This window comes from Diospyros lotus, chromosome 12 (assembly GCF_014633365.1).
Source record: "Diospyros lotus cultivar Yz01 chromosome 12, ASM1463336v1, whole genome shotgun sequence".
Classification (NCBI taxonomy): Eukaryota; Viridiplantae; Streptophyta; class Magnoliopsida; order Ericales; family Ebenaceae; genus Diospyros; species Diospyros lotus.
Window position 1 is genome coordinate 31,610,409 of NC_068349.1, and position 11,571 is coordinate 31,621,979.

General features: G+C 33.7%; 1 protein-coding gene across 1 annotated transcript; it reads right to left on the minus strand.

The window, feature by feature from the left end:
- Nucleotides 1-8,133: 8,133 nt before the first annotated feature.
- Nucleotides 8,134-11,047, minus strand: LOC127814101 (uncharacterized). The gene is given in 7 exon segments (XM_052355363.1): nt 8,134-8,644; nt 8,868-9,045; nt 9,598-10,016; nt 10,019-10,100; nt 10,188-10,246; nt 10,621-10,676; nt 10,761-11,047. Coding segments are annotated over 7 exon segments (1,110 nt in total). The 5' UTR covers nt 10,906-11,047; the 3' UTR covers nt 8,134-8,473.
- Between the last annotated feature and the right edge of the window lie 524 nt (nt 11,048-11,571).

Here is an 11,571-nt window from a genome sequence, read left to right on the forward strand (position 1 = left end):
ACTTAGATGATTTATCATCTAACTTGAGTTTTACCCCTAAAATATTCAAACGTTCCATATGGAGATTGTAGCAGATACGAGGATAAATGAAGCATGAAATGGCACTTAGTAGAGTGTATGAGGAATGAAATGTATGTTATGTAACCCACATATTTAAGTTCTGCTACTTTAAATTCTGAACGTTTTGAGGAATGTTGATTTATATCTTTATGGTTAATGAAAATGTAAGAATTGATTTATGATTAATGTTAAGATATCAGGTTTCGATCATTGCTTCCGCATTTGATGTGTATAATGATTCTCTTTCGAGAAAAAATGATTGGAAGTTTTGGGATCGATTCGAGGTATGGTATGATTTAGCATTAAGTTTGAAAGAAAAAAAATTATTGTCCCAATTTATGACTCGCCCGAGAAGCGGGGCGTTACACACAGTCATTCTATTTTTTGAGTGTCCCTATTCTCGTCAAGTGTTGTCTTTCTTTCAACGGATGAAATTTTTTGATGGCCTTGGCGTCAATAGGAAACATGAGTTTTATGGGATACAGTGAGATGGAATAATAAGAATCCTTGGCAAGTAACTAACAATCTGTTTTGCAAGTAATGGTCTATTTTATTTGGAAAAAGCGGAATAACTAGTGTTTTTGGGAATAAGAACACTCCCCGTCCTAGTTGGCATATCAAGTACAGGTCATTTGAGCATGGTTGGTCATCATCTCTTTCCCTCATACCCTTCAGAGTCGTGTTCTACTACACTTTTGACAGTTTTCGATCGACCAATCTTCCTTACTCCACTAAGTCGTGCTACTTAGTATCTTGGAGTTGGTATTATACTCCTGCATCAACCTTCAAGTAAAATGATGGTTGACTCATGAGTATGCTTATGCACCCTTAGTCATTGTTTGGGAAGTAACCGAGAGTTGATAGTATGCTCCTGCATCAACTCCTCGAGCAAAGGTACCAATCTAATGCTGATGGGGGATTATGAGTTGATGATTTACCTGTTTGTTGGTTTCTTGCTAGTGTTTGTCTCTAGGTGTTGAGGATTTGGACTTCTCAATAATTATCTTATGAAATTTTCCTTTGATATCTGTATATTATTGTTCATATGATTTATTTATTTTACCTTAATTTAGAGAGTTCATTTAGTTGATTGGCTCTCTGATTTCGTTGTGAGGCTTGGGGTATGCCCTAACTTACTTTAATTATTATTTACAAAAAAAAAAAAAATTACTTCATTTCTATGAGGTCAAGTGGACTCATAAGTGTCAAAGAACTTGATCGAAAATCATGGCTCAATAAGTTAAAGTTTTAGATTCAAATCCTCTTAAATGTAAATTTTTTAAAGAATTTTACATCCCATTGGTTGATAACTTATTTTCCCATCACCAAGGAAAGTTTTTTGTTTTCTTTTATGTGTGCCAAATCTTTTCCCAAATCTATTGGGTTGATTACATAACTAAGGTTTGATACCAAATCTCATGACTTATTAAGCCTATATGCTTTAATCAAGTTGAGTTTGCATTAAGTTCGAATCCCATGTTCGAACTCGTAAATCCTTAACGATGTATCAAGTTTGAAACATCTAAAAAAGCTCAATTGAGCCTAAACACTTTGAAATATAAATGAGGCAAGTTCAAATAAAGGCAATCTCAACTTTTACTCATTGATATTTTAAGAGAGAGTGTTTTAAATGTAACAATATTTTAGTGATATGTATACTTTGATGTATTTTGCTTATAAAATTAAAATAAATGCCAAAAGAAAAGGAATATGATGTGTATACTTTGGGAAGATATAGAGAAGAAGAAAAGAAGAGATGAGGTAGGAATTAATTATCAACATTCATAATTTTTATTTAATTGATCATTTGTTGAAATAGGATCCCAAAATACAACTTTAACATAAAAATAGAGATACTCTCCTACAGCTTCAGAGTATAGGTCAAGCGGTCAAGTAACCGATATGTTAGTGTTAGTTTAGTGGGCCGTGAGTTCGATTTTCTTTCTGTACAATAAGACAAAGTTTCACACATGTGATTTACTTTTTCTAACATAATAGAGAACACAAATATCGACGGCCAGACAATGATGATCATCTTAAGAGACACTCCCCTAACACCACCTAAACAAATAATGCAACAACTAACTAATAAATGCCAACTAAATAGGAACCAAATATTCAACTCCTACTCTTATTTCAACTGAATGGATAATGGAAATTGACCAAGTCCAACAGCTTAGACCAACCATGGAAACGTCCAAGCCTTCTCTCTACCAAGTGACTAGCAGGTGAGTCCATGACAGAATACATACAAGTCAACCAAAATCGAAATGGCTAACATTAATAATTATTTTAAGGGTAGTAATTAAAAAAATATTAATATATTTATTTTTAAATAATAAATATTTATTTTATATATATATTAATTTTAAAAGTAAAGAGAAGAAATAATAATGGGAGAAAACTAGGGTCTGAGCTGTCGTTCCCAACTTGTGAATCTGAACCACCAGTCTTACCGTCTAAGCGCCGCCGCTTCCTCTTTCAAATCAAATGGTCATACTTCCAACAACCAATGCTAATGCTGTCTTTTGATATATATGGCTAATTTCAGTGGCTATAGTTCGGACAGGCGTCCACCGTCATTTAATCCATGCACGTGCTTGCTTTCCCCACAAGTCTACAACAACGTATTCCCAATTTTGTTTTATCAAATCTTTTATATCAATACTAGCAAATAATAATAATAATAATAATAATAAAAAAACTTTTTTATTGAATAAACATATTCAAGTCATAGCTCAATTGTTAAAGATGTCTTGTTCGTTTTGAAAGATTGAGCATTTGAATCTCCCCCGACAATGTTCTTCTATTTTTTATGACTTTTAATATTTGTTAAAATAAGATTATATTAAGATAAAATTATAATATTTTTTAAACCAAGATATAAAATGATCAAGACAATTTTACTAAACTATTTATAAATTTTTTTAGAATACACTGTAATATATATGCGTTATTTTTTTATTTATTTGTAAGGTTCAAGATATACTTATCTAGAACCCTTAGAGCACAGGTCAAGTGTTTAAGTTATGATAAGTTGAGATTCGTATTAGTAGGTTATGAGTTCGACTCTTTGTCCTGCGCAATGAGTCAAAACCTCCACTTGAGATTTACTTTCTCTGTCGAATTCGAAGGCATGTGTGGCAAGATATTGTGTAAGGGCGATAATCTCAAAATATACTTATCTGGATGGGAGTTATATAAGCATATATAAAAAATGTGAAATAAGAAATTATGTGACTTCCTTTTTGAGAGTCGTCAAATAAATTTAAGAAACACGTTAAAAAAAATAATAATTTACGATCATATAATTTACGAATTTATTATAGTGGGATCTTATTTAAGAGATGTGAACAACTTAACTAATTGTCTATGTAAGGGACCGATTGCGAGATCATCGCAAACAAACTTAGATGGGTAGTCAAGGTGCTCTATGTACTAATTACTCATTAAATAAAAATTAACATAATTAAAAAATAATGATTCTGAGTTCTCACCATTAAAAAAAAATATATACATGCATACAACATACATACATACATATATATATATATATATATGGATACAAACACACATATATACATGGACCGCGCGTACCTATCAATATATTGTGAAAGGATAAACTAATATCCAATTTGTTAGTCTGAAAAGCCTTCACATCTTCGCGAAGCCTTTCTCTCTCTTGGTAGTTAGGCGGCAGCTGAGAGATGTTGCAGCTATTAATCGCGGTGGCGTTCTCGGCGGCTCCGCTGACTCTGTACGTCCCGCCGGTGAGAAGCCTAAGTCTCTTCGTGGAGGCCATGGAACAGCTGCTCGGAGGTTCAAATTTGTTCGGACCTCGATTCTACCTGCGTCTACGGTACGTCTATTCGAGGCTGTTGGACTGCATTCTTTGCACCACCAGATTACCTTAAACCAACCATTCTTCAGATTTCAGTTTCAATCAATCCTGTTTTTTCAATAAAATGTTCATCCTTTCCTTAGATAGGTTTGGATTTTCTCTTCCGTACTCTGATTATTTGTCTGTACAAATCGATCGCTCTTGTTCATGAGATTGGTTCGAGGTGCTGTTCCTTGTTCAAATTTAAGACAAGAGAGAGCCTAACGTTTGAGGTTTCCGATCATGCTTACGAAAATTTGAAATTTTTTCTTGAAAAATTAAATTACATTGAAAAAGCCTAACGTTTCAGGATGTTTTGTGGTATATGAATGGGCTAGAATGGCGAGGGGAAAAGAAGGCTGAATATTGAATGCCTTATATCATAATCTACTTCTTTTATAAGTAAGATTATACGATTTTTAACTTAATTAGGGAAAAAGTAAGATTTACGAGATTCATATTTGTCAACTTTTTTTTTTAAGTTCATATTTGTCAACGTTATTTTGTTAAAGAATAACTTTGATAATCATATATTCATTTGGTTTGGTTTGGTATGAATATTTTTATTTGACTTTTATTGCAGATAGTGATAAAAAAGTTATAAGTAAAATTATTACTCCACTTATTTGAATTGCGGAGACTGGTTTGAATTAAAAGTATGTTTATGCATTTTAAATGATTATTTTTTATTTGAGTATTCGAGAGTTGTTAGTACAATTATAAACTTTGGACGACTAAAGTCAAAATAGTCCTTAGAAAAGTTTATGAATTGACTATTCATTCTGATGTTCATTCCCTATTCTGCTGATTTTGGCTACTTAATAATTGGAAGTTAACATCATAAATGCCAACATTAACGTAAAACGATAGTTTGAGCTATAAGTATGCTTATACATCTTAAGTGATTATTTTGATGAATATCTTAGAATTGATTGCATAACTATTAACTTTGGACCATCAAAGAGAATATGATCCTTAAAAAAATATTTTTCTTGAATATTTTCAGACAGTGATGTTGATGAAAATTTATCCCGATAATTGTACATATTTTTTCTCTTAATATTTGGAGGATTTTATATGTTTATTAGTTATGTAGATTGTTTTGTGTGATCTTTTGTTATGAGACTTAGAATATGTCTTTTAACTTAAAACTATAGACTCTTTTTTAGTTGTTTTTAATAAAATTTTTATTTATATAAAAAAACTTAACAAGTGTTTGGTATAACATTCAAAAATTGTTTTTTTTTTCTCCAAAATCTGAACCTAAGCAAATTCTTATATTAATAAATCAAGACATTTCATAAGTGATATCAAACAGAAATATTATAATCTATTGATAAAATGCAATGTAGAGAAATATTTTTCTTCTCTCATCAGGTTTTTTTGACGTGAGCATATAAGGGGGGTTGAGGCCCATGCCCCCTCTTTAATTTTGTTATGTCGGGCAAACGTTATGTTACCGGCCCGCATCTGAATGCAATGTATACACAAGAGTTATGTAAAACTAGTTTCACAAAATCAATTATGAATTAAGGTTTATTTTCCTCACAAACTATTAATTAATCTTAGACAAAATATCAATTTTAATACATGACTTTATACATTTTAATCAGTTTCATATATAAACTTTATTTATGGTCAATTGAATAGATGAATTGGCCTTTTACCTTAATCCTTTACAGCTTGTGGTGTGTAAATTCCAAGGTTTCTTATAAAAATGTAACGTTAACCATTCAAGGTAATAACTTTGTTAGTACCCAACTTATTTTGTATTTTTGAGACATTATATATTAGTAGATAAAATTAGTGTCTTAAACCAATCTTAATTTTTTTGGGTTAGAAATTATATTTACAAGTTTAATTGCATCACAAGTACATAGCAACATGCGATTAATGTTAGATGTCAATTTTATATGCTGACATGATATATCAGAAGTACAAAATACTGTCATCCCAGTTAGAGACTTGAAATTTCAAATTCAAAGGATAGCATTAGGTTTCCATTTTTAATTTTTACTTCATTTCTAATTCTTTTGTATAAAATTTAAAAATTGCATTCAGTTGTTAAATATGAAATATTAATTTCTCATCTTCAAGAATAAGAATGTAATAAAAATAAGGTCTAATAGCCATAAAAATCTAAACCTTTTCGCACTTTTACAATCTAATTCAAACATTTCAATTTTGATAATAATATCCCAATTTGATCGATTGGGTGCAATTTTATTCAAGGGCCGAATTCAATTAGAGAGGTGTGTGCCTTTGCTGATGTGGCACGCCACTTGGCATTTTAAAACATTTGAGTGTGCTCCATATGTACACGTGTAAAAAAAATAAAAAAAAATATGTTTTATATATGTAGAAAGAGAGAGATAGAAGGAAGGGCAGGGGACGGACGACGACGACGCTAGGCAAAATGTGGCGATTGATTTGGAAGGAGGTCGATTTAGAATCTGGAAGCTTGATGGTCGATCATTAACGTTGATGGGGTCGGCTCAAGCGACCGACGGTGAGGGCGAGGTAGCCAATAAAGAACATCATCGGTCGACAAGAGCAGATGACCGTCAGTTGGTTTATGTGCTGTGGCTGTGAGCAAGAGGAGACACAGATCAAAAGCAAGAAAGGTCGACTGTCACAACAAGGCAAAAACGGTAATCGCTAGGCTTCCTCGTCCTCCTTCGAAATGGCCTTCATCGCTACCTCCGATTTCCAGATCAGTTGTCACCTCCAACTTAGCGCCATCGCCATCCGTCCCCTGTTCTTTCTTCTTTCTGTGTGCATATATATATATAACATAACATATATATATTTAACACACATATATTATTTTTTTATTTTTTACATGTGTACATATGAAACTCACTCAAATATTTTAAAATGTTAAGTGGCGTGCCATGTTAGCAAAAACGCACTCCTCTCCAATCGGATTCGGGTTTTAGATAAAATTGCATCAAATCTATCAAATTAGGACATTATTACCAAAATTGAAATGTTTGGATTAAAATGCAAAAATGTGAAAAGATTTGAATTTTTATTACTATTAGTCCTAAAAATAGTTATATAAAACATATGTTTAGTTATTATATGATATATTATATGTTATTTTTAGTCATAATGATAGTATTATAATTTATTAGAAATATTATTATATTAAATTATAAATAAATAAATTTGATAGTATTATAAGATTACTATTATCAATACAACAATCATGATAAAATATTTGATTTGTTATAAATTAAATCATTTTCTATAATTTTTTTAAAAAATAATATCCATATTAATTGCTTATTTATTTACTTTTTTATATCGAGAAATATCATTAATATTATGATATTATTTGTTATTATTTAATTATAAAATTATTTGTTATTAGTCCAATTTTCTATTAATTTTGATTGAGCTAGAAACTCATGTTTTCTACTTGGAAAACACTTCTTATTTTGTGAAGAAAATAGTGAAAAAAATTTAAAGATATTTTTTAAAAAATAATATAAATTTAAAGATCTAAAAGACAGAACTAAATTGGACATATTTTATTTTTATTTTTTATTTTCTGTTTGAATTTTTTTTTTTAAAACAAGGCATGTTTTCTACAACTAAATAATTTTTGTGGCTTTTTTTTTTTCTCACACGATATATGACATCAAAAGTCAAATTAAGAGCCAATTATATTTTAACATGAATAAAACGAGAAAAAAAGTATTTTGTATCTCTAAAGCACCATATATGATTGTGGCCTACCCATTCACATGCTACCATGTGTTTGTGATAAGGGTACATTTGTTAGCATGTGATTGAGTTAAAGGCACAATAACATGACGCTATAGAGACACAAAGAGGTGATTTGTTGCTTGCGTTTATGTTGTTCGATGAGGGCATGCTGGGGGGACTCATACCCTCTCTAAGTTTGTCCACGTCAAGAAAACGTTATGTTACTTGACGTAAGCAACATAAGGGAAGCACAAAGAGAGATTTACACAAATATTTATAATACTCTAATAATATGACTCTTCCATTATGGGCTTTTATTAAACTTTTTGCTTGCTTTGATTTTCTAATTTATGAGTGAAAAACACGATATAAGTGGAAAAAGAGAAGAAGCTTCCATTTTTCCAGTAGTAGTTCCATTTTGAAGATTCATTCCATTCCATGCCATGCCATGATGGCCTATGACAGAGAAGCCAAGAATTGCTCTTGGAAGGGGTATCCATCCTTCAAACAAACCAACACACAAGCTAAAAAGAAACATGTCAAGCTTATTGTCAGATGTTTTGACTACAAATTCTAAACTCGAATTCCTTATTACAGTTTGTCTCTCATCGAGACAGAATGAATCTAGAAAGAAATATAGGTTAATAACAAGGGATTCGGATTCAACAACAAAAATAAGTATAAACAAATGGAGACAGACCCCTAAACCCTAAATTCTAAACACCAAATCCAATGAGGAGAAAAAAATGTATACGAAAAGAATGAAAGAATGGGACACTTTGAGATTGATTCAAGCTTGTTATGGAATTAATATTGATCTTAGCTAGAAAGTGTGCAAGGCTTTAAAAACCAGAAAACATCCAAGCTTCTTGCTTCTCCTCTTTCAGCAACCACAGAAGCCATTTTCGCCTGGTTGCTCCTCTCCACAGCTTCCTCCTTCTTCAGCTCTGCATTGCTCTGCTTCAGCTCCTCAAGAATTCCCCTCCTCTCCTGAATCAATCAATCATTAACAACTCCATTAACTGAAATCAACCGGTAAATGGCCAACTGTTCTCTAAAGAACCGGCTCCTCTTGTGCTAATTATAATCGTTAGTAACCATATTATAATTGTTTCTTCAAGTATGATTATAGCAAATCAGTATGAATTTGATCCAAACAAGCAACTCAGAGTGACATGAGAAAAGGGGGGGGCGGGCTAGTTAAATTGCATACCAGAGGCTTGCACCGCGATGCTTTGAGAGGAATGGCTTTGGTGGGGCCACGATCAGCCGAGAAGCCTTGAGGGGAGGGAGGACAAGTCCTAATTTGCAGCAAACTATCACCTTCTTTGTGCTTTACATTCTTCAGATCCACCGATATTATTGGGATGTTTTCTGCGTCTTCAGCCCACCTGTACACATCAATCAAATCCAATTGATGATACAACCTTTCTTCGGTTATAAACAATTCATTCATCACTACCTTCTACTAATGTTTCATAGTCTGTCATTAGGACAACTAAGAATCATCCACTTCAAAAAGTTCTTCCAAGTAATTGGGGTTAGTTTCAAAGTTTCTACTTGTCCATTCCATTCTATCAATTTTGGTTAAACTACAGCACATCATGCCTGTGCCTTGTTATCTCAAGTTGTCAACCCAATGATCCTGTCCATGAAATGTAATATATAGGTAATACAGTCTGTTAGAAGAGACACGGGATCTAAAACAATAAAAGACTGTTGAATTCAATGTATTATCTAAGTTTAACATACTGACCATAAAGGTAAAACATAAACCAACTCAATCAAGAGTTGAAATCCAAATATAAATCTAGAGCGGGATAAATCTAATCTAAAACTCAAACTAATCTAATCTGATTTGCTCATTATCTCGAACATAATCAAACAGATTTATGTTGTCTATAGTGTTTTAAGCGTTAAGTGAGGGAGAGTGGGAGACTTACTTCTTCCTCCTCTGCTTCTCTTTGACACAGTCCTTCTCAATGGACTCACATTTCTCTTTACTCACCTCAAGCAATGGCTTCCTCTCTTTCTTCCTCTCATCTGACCCCGGCAAGTTATCCTCCCGTTTCTTTGCAGCCATCGAACTTTTCTCCTCATTTGGTCTCTCCACATTTTCCCTCTCTTTACCCCTTGTTGCCAATCTCTTCAACTCATTGCAGAACTCTGTGATCTGATTCACTATATCCCGCCCGGCAAACAGATTTCGCGCAGAAAGGGTGCTCTTAAGCTGCGGCCTCGGTTCCCTTTGCGAGGAATCATCGATTGGCTTCTTTTCTGTGCTTGATTTCATTGCGGCCTTCATGGCGTTGGTGTATTGGTGAGTTGGAGTCGAGGAGAAGTTGGGATTCTGGTTCTCACTGTCTTCGACAAATCTGTCGCATTTTGAGTCTTTGTTTGATGAAGTGAAGGTTGAACAAGCCCTCTTCTCTTCAAATTACCATCCCTGAATCAGAAATTAAAGATCTTTCAGCATCAAACGGCAAAAACGGAATTGAAAATAAAAGGTCAAGAGCTGGAGAATTATTAGTACCTTCTGTTTCGATTACCGCTTGGTAGGATCTCTGATACGGTAGCCGCTAATCTCTGAAGCTTAAGGGAAGAAAAGCAAAAAAGAAATGTTAGTCCTTTGTTTGGTTGGTAGCTGTTAAAATGCTGGGAAAGAAAAGTTTCTCGTCTTTTCTTTTCCCCACATTTTTCCTGGAAGCCAAACAGAAGAAAATTTTATAGAGATTAAGAAATTCAGTAAAGGCAATGGCCCTCTGTTTGGCAGCCGGAGAAGTGCTGGAAAAGAAAAGAAAGTTAAATTTGAAGCCCACTGTTCTGATTCCGCCAGGCGCCGTTGGAAGACAAAAAGACTTGACTCGGCTGAGGGAACTTTCTTTCTTTCTTTCTTTTCGGCAGATTTTCACGGAAATCAAACAGAAGAAACGCGAATAGAAATCAAGAAATTCAAGAGTGGGAACCTTGGAAGGAGGTGACCCTTTGAGGAAATCATCAACCGTTTTTGGATGATTGCAATCTGCATTCAGAAATAGCAAAAGCAAGAGATTAGACACCATAATTCTCAGCTCAATTCACTATATATATGTATATATATAGTTACCGGGTTTGCAGAACCAAGACTCGTCATCAAGAGGCTGATCGGGAGCTGAGAAATCGACCCATGTGGGAGCGTTGATGTGTTCGTACAAATCGTCTACCTCAAACACTGAATCTATGGCTTTCCAGTCGATCTTGGCTGGCTCCATTCAGCAGTGGAGAGAAAGAGAGAGAGAGAGAGAGAGAGAATGCAGCTGCAAGAAGACCCTTGACAAACACAGGAGAGAGAGAGAGAGAGAGGGAGGGAGGGAGGTAACGAAAGATTTATGATCCAGAGAGAGAGAGAGAGAGAGAGACGTTGGGGGTTTACTGATTTTTGACCGTTAGAGATTCGTCATTTATTTATTGATTTTAGTTTGGCTTGGGCTTGGGTTTGGGCTTTGGATTTGGGCCGGTAGGTAGGAGAATCTTTTATATAGCTGCACATCTTGCGGGTAATCATTCCATGTGGAATGCCCTACCCTTCAATGTAGGCCCGCGAATGCACCGGGCTAATTGCCAGCCGATCAGATTTTGATATATTTATTTAGGATTTGGGATTAAATATGGATAATGATTTTTGGTTTGAAATTGGATCCAAAAATATGGTTGAATAAGGTGAAATTCTCATTCGACCCTTTTATTCACACACACATTCAGCCTGCGAAATTTGGTTCAATTTTGAATTAATAAACAATTCCATTTAGATATAATAAACAATTTGGGTGTAGATTTATTAAGAGTAAATTGCCCCCAAATTCCTTATGCTTTGTTCTATTTGCATAAAGACCCCCCTTATGCTTTAGAAATGATTTGGTAATTCCTATGGCTTGCAT